Source organism: Podarcis raffonei, chromosome 5 (assembly GCF_027172205.1).
Source record: "Podarcis raffonei isolate rPodRaf1 chromosome 5, rPodRaf1.pri, whole genome shotgun sequence".
Taxonomy (NCBI): Eukaryota; Metazoa; Chordata; class Lepidosauria; order Squamata; family Lacertidae; genus Podarcis; species Podarcis raffonei.
In genome coordinates, this window is record NC_070606.1 from 68,004,441 (window position 1) to 68,019,622 (window position 15,182).

The 15,182-nt window shown below is 39.3% G+C and overlaps 1 protein-coding gene across 3 annotated transcripts in view; it reads right to left on the minus strand.

Moving 5' to 3' along the window:
* Nucleotides 1–6,477: 6,477 nt before the first annotated feature.
* CAB39 (calcium binding protein 39) overlaps nt 6,478–15,182 on the minus strand; it is a 46,932-nt gene continuing 38,227 nt past the window's right edge. For all 3 annotated transcript variants that reach the window (XM_053389963.1, XM_053389965.1, XM_053389964.1), the window contains exons 5-9: nt 12,587–12,755; nt 11,242–11,301; nt 10,645–10,710; nt 9,601–9,744; nt 6,478–8,844 (exon numbers count right to left, since the gene is read on the minus strand). In XM_053389963.1, the coding sequence (XP_053245938.1) occupies nt 8,656–8,844; nt 9,601–9,744; nt 10,645–10,710; nt 11,242–11,301; nt 12,587–12,755 (628 nt within the window). In that variant the 3' untranslated portion in view covers nt 6,478–8,655. The remainder of the gene's footprint in view (nt 8,845–9,600; nt 9,745–10,644; nt 10,711–11,241; nt 11,302–12,586; nt 12,756–15,182) is intronic.

A 15,182-nucleotide genomic window follows, 5' to 3' on the forward strand; every position in this document is an offset into this window, starting at 1 on the left:
GTACTTGGATATTTATTTATTTATTTATTTATTTATTTATTTATTTATAAATGAAAAGTAGACAGTTATTGTGTGAAATTGTTCTGTTGTAAACATGTAGTTACCATAAATGCCTTGCTAAGTATTTGCATTGCTGCATGTGAGCCTCTATTTGGACATGCCCTGTTTTTCGTTTTTTAAAAAGCAAATGATCAATTCAAATTTATCGGATTATCAAGAGGAGCTGGAGACATTCGACTTTCTAATTTGGACCCTTCCCGCTTTCTGCAGTACTGATGCAACGGTAAGTCATATTCCCAGCGGGCTTCTTAAGCCAGGAGATTTTCATAGTCAAGGTCAGTGTGTTTCCCTCTGCTTCAGACTTCCTTTAATGAATATAACTGAATTTTAAACAGCAAATGCAATTAAAATATGTCACTTTGTTGGGTGAAGCGGTCAATAAGGGAAGCATCGGGCAATGCTGACTGTCCTTGATCCAAGAACATCAAAAGAAGATGCTTGACTCTTTCATGAAACATGCAGACACATTAATTGTTTTGGCCCTCTGTTGAAGGCAAATAAGACTCCCCGCCACCCAACATTTTCACTTCACAGTCATCATTTACACATTTAATAGAGCTTGCTCCTTCCTGACCTTGAGAGAAATTTGTGGTGTTTTGTGGCCATTTTGCCCTCAAAAATGGTTTACTGTCAACCTGCGTTGGCCTCCTCACCGAAGCCAGAATCCATTATAAAATTTGGTGTAATTTGCATCAGATATGTTGTCACTAATAAGCTTCCTGACCCCATATGACTATTAGCATTACAGTAACACTGATAATTACTGCCCCTACCCACATCTCAATGGAGAAAGGAATAGCGTGTCTGTCTCTAGGGAGAAATAGTTGTGTTGCAGCAGTGGGGTGCCTGCAGGGCCCAATCCCCCACCCACATTTGAAAATAATTCAGGAGAGGAAATGGTAGACTCATAATGCAACAATGTGATGCAGTCGTTGGAGAGCTGGAGTGTGATCTGGGACCGCAGGGTTCAGATCCCTCCTCCCAGCCATGATGTGGGTGGCGCTGTGGTCTAAACCACCGAGCCTCTTGGGCTTGCCGATCAGAAAGCTGGTGGTTCGAATCCCCGCGATGGGATGAGATCCCATTACTCTGTTCTAGCTTCTGCCAACCTAGCAGTTCAAAAGCACACCAGTGCAAGTAGATAAATAGGTACCGCTATGGCGGGAGGGTAAACGGTGTTTCCTTGCAATCTGGTTCCTGTCACAATGTTCCGTTGCACCAGAAGTGGTTTAGTCATGCTGGTCACGACCCAGACATTTGTCTGTGGACAAATGCCGGCTCCTTTGGCCTGAAAGCAAGATGAGTGCAGCAACCCCATAGTCGCCTTTGACTGGACTAAACCGTCCAGGGGTCCTTTACCTTTACCTTTTACCTAGCCATGAAGCTCACTTAGTTACCTGGGGCCAATCACTATCTCTCAGCTGAGTGCAGGTGCAGCTGACATGGTAACCTCTGGATTTTGTTGAACTACAATTTCCATTATCCCAGACTGCTGCTGCCCATGCTGGTTGGGGCTGATGGGAGTTGTAGTTCAACAACATATGCAGGTCACCATATTGCCTACTTCAGCCTAGTGTACCTGACAGGGTTGCTGCAAGTATACCCTGGTGAGCAAAGCAGAGAATGCTGTAGATTGCCTCGAGCTCTTTGGGAGGATGGATGGATGTAAATGAATATTAAAGGTAAAGGGACCCCTGACCATTAGGTCCAGTCGTGACTGACTCTGGGGTTGCGACACTCATCTCGCTTTATTGGCCGAGGGAGCCAGTATACAGCTTCCGAGTCATGTGGCCAGCATGACTAAGCCGCTTCTGGTGAACCAGAGCAGGACATGGAAACGCCGTTTACCTTCCCGCCGGAGTGGTACCTATTTATCTACTTGCACTTTGAGGTGCTTTCGAACTGCTAGGTTGCCAGGAGCAGGGACTGAGTAATGGGAGCTCACCCCGTCACGGGGATTCAAACCGCTGACCTTCTGATTGGCAAGTCCTAGGCTCTGTGGTTTAACCCACAGCGCCACCCACGTCCCTAAATGGATATTACACTATTTCAAATTGTGTAATACACTAATAAGTGACTTAGTAAGCATAATAAACAAATAAAGATTGCTAACCTGTTTTTCTCTCTCACCCCATTTCCAATCTCTTTTAAATGCTACATCCTGCTTCTGCTAGAATGGTTCAGCTGAAAGCTCAAAAATCACCTTAAGGCATATTAAAATGTGCTCACAAAATGACACAGGAAGACTACCACTGGTCACCGCTGATTTCATAAGTGCTAACCAATACGTGCCCCATGACACTTGTCACACTGCATTCCAGTCAACCACAGGTTTCGCCGGACAGTGAAATTGTATTTTTCCAGCAACAAAGTATTGTCATTTGAGAGCTGCACCATGCCTCAGGGGGTGCCCTCAAGAGTTGGGTCCCAGATATGGGAGCCATGAGCCTGCACCAAAGTACTCGCCTATGAAGGGAGGGTTGCAGATGCGGCAGTTTTAACAATTGTAAATGGGGCCGCAATGCCTTCCTGATAGTTGTTCATTGGTATTTGGGAAAGAAGCAAGTGGTGAAGAATGCAGCCGCTCTGTTGATGTGATATCAGCACAAGGAGACTGTGACTGGTTAAGTCACTTTGTATTTTCTTATGCTATTAATTATTATCATCATTGCATCACAGGCTGAACCTGCTGGCCCTGTGGGTTCTGGCTTCTTTGGTGTGTGGTTTGTGTATAATAAGCTGGTCGATACTGTGGTTTGCAGTTCTGAACTCTTGAGGGGGGCGGCGTGGATATGGGGACTGTTAGGATGAGCTCCTGCGCTTCAAAGTTTACCACTACATCACTGCATACACAGTACCAGTCCTCCTTCATAGTCTGTTAAGTGTTCTGCATCTACCCATACTGCTTAGCATTTTGTTGTCCACCTCCCACCCTATTTTCAAATATAGATAGCATAGTTGACGTACATTCGTATGCTGAATTAATATCTACCAGTGTTTTTTTAAAAAGCAGGGGGTACTTCAGGAGACACTGGGTTAAAGCCAAAACAAACTCTTAAGGGTCATGCTTACTCTAACACCACAGAAGTCTTAAGGGTCATGCTTACTCTAACACCACAGAAGTATAAAATTGCTGCCTCATTTCCTAGCGACTTTCTTGGCACCGAAGTGCAAAGAAGCAGCATTTGAAGGTTAGAGCTGTGAACTTAGAAGGAAACACATCTCAACTGCACAGCCGATACCCAGCAACTGCGAACACCTCCAGCATGTGTACAGTAGGATCATAAGAGATATGGATGGATCCTTGGATCAGTGGTGCTAGCAACTGAAATTATTGCCTCTGCTAGGTAGGGAGCTAGATTTGCAGTTTAGTGGTAGAGCAGCAGCAGCTAGGCCAGGTGACACCACAGACCAGGCTTCCTCAACCTCGGCCCTCCAAATGTTTTGAGACTACAATTCCCATCATCCCTGACCACTGGTCCTGCTAGCTAGGGATCATGGGAGTTGTAGGCCAAAAACACCTGGAGGGCCAAGGTTGAGGAAGCCTGCCATAGACTGTATGTTTTACACAGTTGCCCATTTCCCCGGATTTTGGTCAGACATACATTTTCTTCTCTGGGCCAGTAATTGGGTAACAATTCACAAGGTCTTGAAGGAAGACAAGGAGCCAGCTTTGGGTCTCCTCCAGATCTCCTTTTTATTGTGCTTTCATGATTATTTGCACTCATGATGCTATTGGTTGTGCGCAATCCTGCTTTCAACACCGTCCGTGCCTCCAAAAGTTTGGCAGTGATGCATGGAAATGATGTGTTAGCATTGGGGGAGCATTTCAGAACTAATAAAACAGAATTAACTCCATCACTAACGCACTATGAGTGTCAAGCACATTGCAGAATACATGTCTGGGTGTTTTGGAGTTGTTATGTTGGAAAATTTGTGCAAAAATCAATAAAAATTATATTAAAAAACAAACAAACATGTCTGGATGTTTTAACAAAACATGTCTGAGGAGGCCGTTGGATAAGACTCAAACATGGGTGAGAGCACCTGCCAGATTGCTGAGCTTTTTGAAAAGAATAATGCTGCAAGACCCCAAAGATTCAGGAGATGGGCAGACTAACGATGAATTTATGTCGCGAAGAAGAGGAGTGGCTAAAAAGGGAGAAATTTTATACACCCTGTCCATTCTCCTTCAAAGGACACTTGACACAGGAATTTGTTTCTGTATAGCTTGCCAGGTATGAACTAGGCAATCATGGATGAAACAAGAAACAATTCTCATGTTCAAAGCTACTGGGCAAAATGTCACCACGATCAAGGGAACTGCTGCCAAACTGTACCCGAAGGTTATTCAGTTGTTATCCAAGCAGGTGCAATGCCACAGAGAGTGAGGCTGTTTGTAATTGAAAATGACTAGTGTGAAACAGGACCAAAGTGCTATTGGGGACGTCACCAGTGCAGTGCCTACAGGCTCTGTAACACCCACAAACAAATGTGATGGTGCCTGCGGAGACCAAGCAGTGATAGTCAAGTATAGTTTGGTTCCAGCACTTTTTCTTGCCTCAGGATTTTCTCATCAGTTCTTCTTTGCACCCTTGAGTGGTTTGGCTTGACCAGATTGTGTCATTGAACTGCGATAATGCCTCATGCTTCCCTAGATATGAGATGGGAGAAGGTGTAGGGGTGCGCCTGTGTGTAAAAACCTCTGACTTTGTGTGGGTGGAATGTGTTCTACCATACAATTAAAGCTAAGAGCTGCCCACCATTGCCCTGTCCACTTGGGCCACCACTGCCATGTTATGATGGCCCCAGCCCTCTAAGATTGCCCACAAAGTCCTTGGATTCTGTACTGGAAGAAAGGCGGGATATAAATAAATAAAGGGTGAGAAGCAGGGAAAGGAGTTGTATATGCAGAGACTGGGAACTGAGAGATGATGACTTAGTACCCCAAGTAAGATCTATTCCTACCAAAATGGAGTGGCAAGGTGTTAAAATAATTCACTAAATGAAGGCACCTGCTGATTCACAGGGTATTTTAGGTTAGGATTAGGAGTAAAGCTGGGGAAACCAGATATCCATATATGACTTCTAATGACACCCCCTACCCACTCCTAGGTTAAGAAGTTAAGAACACTCAGAAAGATCCTAATTTAAAGCAATTTAAATGTTCCCTCCTAGAGTAGCCCAATTTGGTTTACCGCTAAGAAGATTTAAATATAATTTGCACCTTTGTACAGAGGTGAGGATCAACTTAACACCTGACTTATCTTGCTTTGCAGCTAAGCCCAAAGGACACCCTGCTATTTTGGCAGTCTGCTTGATTCTGGTGGGAGCAGCGGTAAAAGATACAAGGGGATGTCAAGAATCTTGCAGAAATTATGAAAACTGTACTTCAACAAATATGTTATTTATAGGTGCATTAAGTTTTACATCCCAATCTTTGAGTCAGGCTTCAAGATACACAATTTAAGTGTATAACAAGGAAGAGGAAGACCATAGCTAGTTTTAATATGATATACATAAAGAGACTGGAAAAAACTGCTCTTTAAGGTTGTAAATTAACCTCTGATTAATGGGGGAGGGGGACACCCCCAAAGTTAGGTGTGTGAAGCTCCCTTAGATTGGAAATAGCTAAGGCAACCTAGGATGCAATATAGTATCTTATTCATAATACTCTGGGCTCTTCCTTTGCCTGCATGGTATGATTGCATCAGATGTCATGGTGATTGACAGGTGGGCATACTCATTCACCTCTCCAAGTGGCTTGTGGGAATTGGGGAACAAATCCATATTAAAATGGGCTTAGGTCATTCCCTCTCTCGTGGAGCTGCAGTTGAGTGTCTTAACTGAATTCTCAGCATCTTCACCCAAATATACATGTTCACCAAATGATAAATTTCCATGGAACTTTGAAGAAAGACAGGGTAGTTAAGTTTGTGATTTAGATCAGTCCAGGAGATGTTACCTATATGTGGGAAAAACAGAGTTTCTATTAGCAAAATTTAAATTATGCGTAAGATAGAAATAAACCTAACATGCAAAGGTTGGAGAAGTATTATATGTTGTTGCAAGTGTAGATGGCTATTTATATATACTGTATATATATTGCATTAAGGTTTCAACTGCATTCACAAGAAGTGCAGAATATATACCTCTTAAAAGAAATAATCTGATTCAGGTGGGTTCTTCCCCCCTCTATAAATATTATAAAACACACAATTGTGTTTCTTCAAAATTTTATTTCTATTTAAATTATGGGGCCAGCCAGATCTTCTAAGAAATGCATTCATCTGAAGAAATGAAATGCTTTTGTGGAAGTAGAATTACAATTGTATACATCTTTTTTGTTTAAAAACACTTCTCACATTAAATAACTTTTAGTAATATCTTTAAGCCTTCACACAGATAAGAAACCACTTCCAGTACAATAGTTTTTTTTAATATGAATAGCACATCAAATGGTCTTAAATACAACTTTTTTTGAATGCCAACACTCCAAGGATTAATGTTTGAAAAAAGTCAGAGCCACTTTCTCCCATGCCAAATAGTAGAGAAGCAAAACCAATATCCAAATCCATCTTTGAACTTCTTTATATATACACATACATAACTTTTTAGCATTTCTACATTTCCCCCCTAAAGTGGAAGCCTTATGCATAATGGAGAATAACTTGCCAAGTAATATTTTCCTTTTCTTAACTACGATTAACCAAAATATAAAAAAGGACAGAGTACTGAACTATAATATCATCTCGTGGCCAGTTTTGCCTGTCTATATAAATGATTTAATAAAGGCTTAATGATTACTTTTTCTTCTTTCAGTAGACATTATGAATCACTTTGCAAAGGACAGGTTATGACCACTAAAGGAAGCATGACAATGCTGAGATGGCCAATATTACTAGAATCCTATTTGCTGGATTTACTTTCCTACTTCCTTCATGAAAGCTGTAAAAATTAGCTAAGGTGTCAATCAGGAGATTAGTTTAATCATTTGTGAAATAATTTAACCAGAAAGAAGCTAGAAAGCAATAAATAATTTTAGAGCATTCTCATTCAGGTTCAATCATGCAGAATTTGAACTTCCATACTCCTAATCCATAAAGTTGGCTGGCTGGTTGTGATCTCAGTACTACTATTAAGATGAATCGATAGTATTTTGATAACATAGTTGAGATATATTTAGCAGATTTTTTTTTTGTTATGATCACAGTAACAAAAAGTGGTGCAACATCAGTCTTTCTTAAAAAATAAATACTGATAGTTTGCAGCATTAACAAACAAGATATTGACACTAGGACAGTTATGAAATTATGGTTTTTGAAGTAAAGGGGAATTATTAAGTTATTTACCATCACAACTACCATACCGAATGTTAACGATATGAAAGGAATAGAGATTCTCTATGTACCCACAAGGAAAAACAAATTGATATTAATTTAGCATAATCTTTATAATTTTGCAATTGGCTGAACACAGCACTAATATAGATGAATAAGGCCAACATTGAAGGATATAGGTTAGTGGGTTCCAGAACTATATTTTAGTCTACCCTAACTGATGGCACCCCATTAAACCAGTGAATACAGAAAAATCGGATTTTCTTCTTTTTAATGCTGCTGTATTTAAGAAATGTGAAATGAGCATTTCCATGTGATCCTAAGTATTCATTACAGATGAGCTTTCATTTTGCAAAACTCAGTATCAGGTAAAAGATACAGACTAATACATTAACATTCCTCTGCTGTACAAATTAAATCCTTTTTAAAGAAATGAGCAGCCTAGGAGTTATATACAAAAGAAACCAACAAGCATTGTTGAAATGAAATGCAAAGTGTCACTGCTAAGCTCTACTGTCTGAAATACCTTCAAAGTAAAATTAACAAAAACCCTTAGAATGTATTTCCAAGTCTACAACTCAATTTTCAACAAAATCACACACACTCTCTCTCTCCAAAGAAAACAAAAAACCTACAAAGCAGTGAAAGGCATATATACATTTTCCTTATGAACTCTGAGATTTCACTCTTTAGAAGTTGCTATGTTTCAGTATCAGTTTTATTTGCAAGACAACTGTTCATCCCAGTAAGCTCACATTTCCCCTTTGATTACACATAAAGCACTGCACATTTTTTTTAAAATCAAGGCATACAATCTTATACTATGGTGCCAAGTATGCACAGATAACATTGTGCTCGCATCTCATACAAGGTTAAGTGCAAACGTACGGATTGAATCAGATTTGCAAGCATGCACCCCGTCACTTAAACTACTCTAATACCTTCTTTTCCTATCCCAAACTATCTTCTATATGTATGCTTTCATGAACCAACAATCTCCCCCCGCCCCCCAAACTTCTAAAAACAAGCAGTGTGCTTGAATTCAGACACAAATACCAAGAAAGTCCACATTGTGCAAGAAAGCAGCAGCTAGGTTTGTCAACTTGGACTAAAAAAAAAGAGAGAAAAACAAACACTGTTCACTGAACAGCAGATTAGCAGTAATGTTCCTCATGAATTGATAAGAGTGCCTGATGCTGAATATCTAACAGCAAATGCTGAATTTGGATTTAATATTTTAGGGGTTTATAGGAGATTAAGCTTCTTGCTGTGCTGGTCTTTTCAAATCCCTGATCTGTTTAACTAAATAGGTCTTCTCATCATTAAATTGTTCATCCTCGGTCCTGTCGTTCTGAAACTTGCTGAGGAACTCAATAAGTTTGGTCTGGTTCTTTAGGAGGATATCTAATATAGGCTGCGTCTTGTTAGGGTTGGCTACGAACACCTGCAATGAAAGAAGATGGTCAGTATAGGAAAAGTTCAGTTAATATATCAGAAAATATTAACTCTCCGAGGAATATTTACATTTATGTAAAGTATGAGCCAAGTCTAAAAGGTGCTAAAAGCCCATAGGCAATGTTTGTGCAATTATTAGCATCTGTCTTCTTAGTGACAAGGACCAAGCATCACTTAAAACAACAGAATGGATTATTCCCTCCTGGAATTCATTAGTTTAACCTATTAATGGAACAAATGTTCCTAGATACTATTTTCAAAATGATTTAGTGCATTTGAATATGCATATTCACAATCCAAGTAGCACCAAGCAAAACTGATTACAAAGGGTTGTGTTGAAAAATACTCATTAGTGCAATTAATGAAATAATTCATGCAGAAACTTTTGTGTTACGGGATATTAAAAACAAATATTACATGCAATATTAAGGGGCTTCTTTTCAGAAAAATGTAGGGGATCTGTTTGTTTCAAAATAGCTGCATGTGATATATTTATTTGAATGTTTTAGGAAAAATGATAAGCCAGTCTCAGAGATGGATTCAATTAAAAAATAAATTTGACTTTGAAACAGAATTTGCTTTGTACAATATACCCCACCCACCCTTTCCAATACTTATCCAATATTTCTCATTCAGTTATGTCAAGCCACTCTGGTGTAGTATTAGATCAATGTAAGATTAGATACCTTCTGTTTACAGGAAGTGTTGAATACCATTATCAACAACATTTAAAAGCTGTTTCTACCTTAAAGACATGAAAGGCTTCAAACTGAATGTTGCGACTCTTGTCTCTTAGAAGGTTCATCATAAGTTTGAGATTTTCAGGTTTACTGATGTATTTTGTCATAATTGTGAAGTTGTGCCTATCCAACAGTAGTTCACCAAGCAGCTAAAAAACAAGAGGGGGGAGGGGAGGGAAGTGGTGAAGTTTTCCATTAGGGCTATAAAACTCAATCAACCTTTTTTTGTTCTTTAGCCACAATGATTTTTTTCAAGAGCCAGAATTTCTGGTATTATATTCTATTACAACTCTATTCTAGTGCTACCTAAACTAGCATTACTGAGTCTGCATAATTTGGACGACTTCAGGAAAAATTGGATGCAATCCATTGTTATTTGTTGTATGTTGCAGGTAACACAGGAGAATATGTGCAAGCAATCTTGTGCCAAATTAAACCAGAGTTTAAAGGATACAGTATGGGGAGTGTGGCCAACAAAATCCTGACAAGTCTTCTGACTTACAGCACAAGGAGAAAACACACTACGGCCATCTGTAAGATTTTGAGGACCTCAATGGGCTAGTCAAGTTCAGCATTAGTTATTATGGCAAAGCATGAGCTCTAGGGGGGGCATAAAGACTTGAGGTCATCCAGTGTACATAGAAATTTCTGCACTTTGAACTTCATGAGTGCAGAATGTTAGATCATGCTGTTTGTTTTTATAGTGAAACTGTTGATATGAATCAAGGTTTGGGGGAAAAGGTTGTGTATGTGTCCATGTGTATTTTAATATACTGATATACTGATGAGGCACCTTAGGAAACAAAAACTTTCCAAGTTTTTACTCAACATTTGCAAAATGTTTGAGTCTTGCAGTTATAGAACCTGTACTAACCATTAAATGTTAGAATATTGGTTTCCTAAAGTATAAAACCTCATGCTTCAAAACTTTCTTAACTGATCAGGAGACAACACAAAATGAATAGCTAGCTTGGTCCTACCTGCTGAAATTAAGTTCTTCATAATATTTTCTAATGTCAAAATAATTAAAGTCAGTAAGGTCTCTCTACCTTAAGCGACTGTCGTTTTGTCACGTAGTTTTCTGAATGGAGTAACTTCTCGTATTCACTGAAGAACTGAATGGAGAAAGAAAGAAAAATCTAACTATCACAAGCACTCTGATTCCAAATGATTTCAACGAACTGGAAGCACAAATATAAAACACAGAAATAATGTAAAGATTTAAACATTTCAAGTATTTTGCTCCAATTTCTGTATGATCAAGTGGAAAGGCTGAAGGAAATTTTCAGGCAATTCTTTAGGCAACAACATGACAAGGAACACAAGCAGATATACATTTTCATTATCAGATGTGACCAGCAGATGGAGCACGGTTGTCACACATGCCCTTGTGATTATTCTGGCACACCAAGGAAGCAGGTTTCTTAATATACAATTTCATTCCCAGCGTTTTTAGAACTGTGCAGTTGCAAGAGTTTGCTGTCAAACATTGAACTTGCATTGATATGGAAATAAGAATAATAAAAACTGAACAGATAGCAGTTGGGCAACATTGTGAAGGGACAGCTTGAAACTTCTATTAGGATATAATTAGCATTATTAAATAACAACATAATTAAAAATAAAAATGAAATAAAAGTACATACCCTATCATAATGCTGTTCCAAGAACTCTGCACTGAGCAACTTGTGCCTTGTTAGTAAGTCCTGAAAACAAGAGATTACATGGTTATTTAAATGGCATTTCCATTCCTACCCTATAGTTCAGGGTGCAACAGTTCTTCACTGTATTCCCCTTTCCCCCGGTTGTTATATGCAGCCTTTTTCATATGCTTCTCTGGTTTTCTTAAGCCACACTTTTAGAAATGACAATATTTCACTCTTTTGTGGCAATTCCTCTTCTAAATGGCAGCCAAGATGGAACTTAGCCATGTCAATTTAAATGGATCTATTTTGAGTAGGACTAACATTGATTACGAAGACAGGAGTGCCTGGCGTGCTCTGGTCCATGGGGTCACGAAGAGTCGGACACGACTAAACAACAACACTGATTACAATTCTCTATCTTTCAATGACAGAGGCCCTCACACTTTGATTCAATGTGGAACAATTAATTCACTTTGGCTTGCTTTTGGGCAGTACCCAATGTTCTGCCATTTTGTTTCAGGTCAGAAGTAGTGTTTTTGGCTCTGGGAAAATGCTTTCCTTAAAAATCCTGTAGTCTTGAAAATATTCACCTTTTCCGTTCTGCTTGGTGCTAACTACTTTATCATAACCATACTATGTAATCTTCCTCAATTATTTAGTCATACCTCGGGTTATGAACGCTGTGGGTTGCGTGTTTTTGGGTTGCGGAACGCGCCAAACGTGGAAGTACTGGAACAGGTTACTTTCGGGTTTCGGTGCATGCGCAGAAACACAAAATGACATCACACACATGCATCGATTCGCGTCACGCGCATGCACAGATGCGACGCTGCGGGTTGCAAACATGCCTCCTGCATGGATCATGTTCGCAACCCAAGGTATGACTGTATATGTGTTACTACAGCCAAGTATAGATCACACCATGGAAGGAATTTTGTCTGTATGCTACATAGCCAGCTAGGTTTGACATGACTAAGGTCCATTAATTTTGATGGGTCTACTCTAAGTAGCAGGTGGATACAACCAACCACCTCTGCAGATATTTTGAAGTCACACAATTAATGTGAAGTATGCAACAGTTTATATTTGCCTTCAGGAAGTTATGCAAGGCTCGTCTGTTCCTGCAGCAGTTAAAAAAATTTAAAGGGTATTTTTACTGCTGAAATTGTTGTGTTTTCGTTAATGCTGTTCTATGGCTGCTAGCTGCTGATATTAGATTGTTGTAACGAGATTTTATATACTTGTTATCTGTTGTATGTTTTTCTGAAATTTTATGGGGAAGGTGTGAGATAGATAGCTAAGATAGCTAGATATGAAGTAGCTGTCAAAATTCAGAATGTGTTACCTTGAAAGTTGCAAAAGCATCTGAAGCGATGTCAAATGTTGACATTTCCACATATCTGAAGAAGTCGTAAAACTGCTCTGACCACAATATTATTTTTGCCAGTGGTTCATGTCTGATGCACTCTCTTAACATGATTCCACAATTCAGAGCAATTTCTGGGGATTCGTAACTGCAAAATGAGACATCAACGTAATTAACTCAGAAAGAGAAATATGATCACAGGAAACTTTTTACCTCCTTAAAGTTTCAGCAACTACTGTATATAATATTTATTAGTAAAATAAATTCTACAATTTCAGTGAAACTATTTTAACATTTTCTGTGCCACTCTTCAATGGCAACACTCTCACTAGGGTGGCACTGATACTCTCTGATCTTGATAAGTAATCTAGGAATAGACATCTGCACTTTCAAAACACTTTCACAGTTCACCTATCTACAACTACACTGATCAATGTCCTATTAATTTTATATTCAATATTGTGCACCAGTTCAATTTTTTTCAAATTGCCTGGCCCTCAGGAAGATCTACCACAAATAGCTGAATTGCCATTTAATATATGGTTGCCAGGATACATCCAAAAGGTGTGGCGATCCCCTGGAGCAATGTGAAGAGATACAGCAGCAACTGAACTCTGCCAATCTCCTTCCTCCTTTTGCATGCACAGATTGGCTTTCCACTTGCACATAGTGATGCGAGTTAGATCTTGGCCTATAGAAACAGCAAATTCTAGATTCTAGATTAGAATTTTGCTCTTTCAATGGCTTACACTCTAATACCTTTGAAGGGATTGATGCAGCAACATTCACTAATACAAATCTTGAACCTCCTCACCATCTCTGTTTGTAGATTATATTGGCAAATATTTTTTAAAGATACTTGCGGTGGTGGCAGCAGCAACAACAAATTATGAAATAGCCAAGAAAGGATGCTGTGTGAATCTAGTCTGGGAGGTAGTTCAAAAGGATAAGTCTGCATTCCAGAGAAGGCCTCTGTCACTCCTTGTTTACCTTCTGATGCTAGAGGCATTTGGAGAAAGGCCTCTGCAGACAATCATAACATATATGCCCATTGGTATGAGAGAAGACTGATTCTTCAGATAATTTGGCTCTAGAACAACTACTTTCCCCTCTCTATGACAGTCAGGTTCATAACCTCAAATGCTGCTAATCTACAAAGGCTTAGGTTGCAACAGAGGTCAGGAATACTTATTACAAACTTCATATTATTAGAAAGCTGTGTCCCTTTAGTCTTTCAGACTTAATGACCCTCATTCACACCTTTAAAATGCACTGAACGCAAAGCTGAATTTAATTGTTTGGAAGCGCCAAATAAAGTAGAAAGGGGTTTCAAAGCTTCCTCATGGAGATGGAATGTCAGGAGCATTTACACTGGTACTCCAGTATCTGCAAAGGCTTCTTGCCATATTTGTGTTGGTTTGACTGAAAAAGCTCTCAATAGTTTGAACTTAAACTTACATAGACTGCACCTTAGCTATTAAAGTGATCTTAACATTTAGTGGCGATTAATGCACTGTTACCTACACTTGGATGGGCAAAATTTGAACAAGTAAGTATAGTTTAATGTGTTCAGAACACATTGCTTGTTTGGGATTTCCTGCTGCATTCGGTGATGTACAGAGTGGATTGGTCTGGAAATGTAGGATAAATGTGGCCTCCCTAATATTTTAAGACTATCTATCTTCCTAGTTAAGGAACACAGCATCTCGTTCTGAGAACATCAAGCTATTTATGCATGCAAAACTAAGCACCTCAAAAATATGCTATACTGCTCCCCCCCCCCCAAGAACTAGCTGGTGTAAGAAAGGAAAACAGAAGCTACCCTAAACATTTGGCCAAATGCAACTGAGATCATCATCATCAGGAGAAAAAATAGCAAAGAAAAATAACTGGGGTCTGTTGTCTCAATTAACCGTTTTCATAGGGTTTGTTTCTTTTTTTAAAAAAGGAAGAGATGTCATTTCCTTAAGTACGGAAGAAAACAATCTCAAATACCCCTCTGTGTCAAACAGCACCAACACTTACGTTATCCATTAATTTGGTGTAAAGTGTCACATTTGTTTCATTGTTAGAATGTTAAAAAAACCAAGCATGATGCTTCAATGAAACAATGCAATTAATATAAGAAGCGGAAACAGCAATATGGCAGGGAGTGCACATAATGAATTAGCCTTTGTCTGGGCAAGCCTGAGCCAACGGTGTATCATAACTACAAGGATATGGATTGTGTATCACAAGCCACAGGGTGAATTGTGGAGCATGACTTCAGGTTGAAGTTCTGCTCTGTGAACAATAGGAACAGGGTCAAATGTCTTGGCCCAGTTCGCAGAGTCAGATAATTCTATGTGCAAAACCGCTGCCAAACTGGGATCCTATAGGGAAACTTTAAGGTGAACGTTTCTAAGCAAAAAGGCTCAGTTATCGCATAGCACTAAGGCAAACTATGGCTTAGTATGAAGGCATGATAGGGAGATTGTGACTGCATCATTCCTCCTGTGGTCTTGCTACTATTTAAAAATATAATGACTGAAAACTCCTGTAGGTTCCTTGTTGTGATGCCAAAGTATGTCCTTTT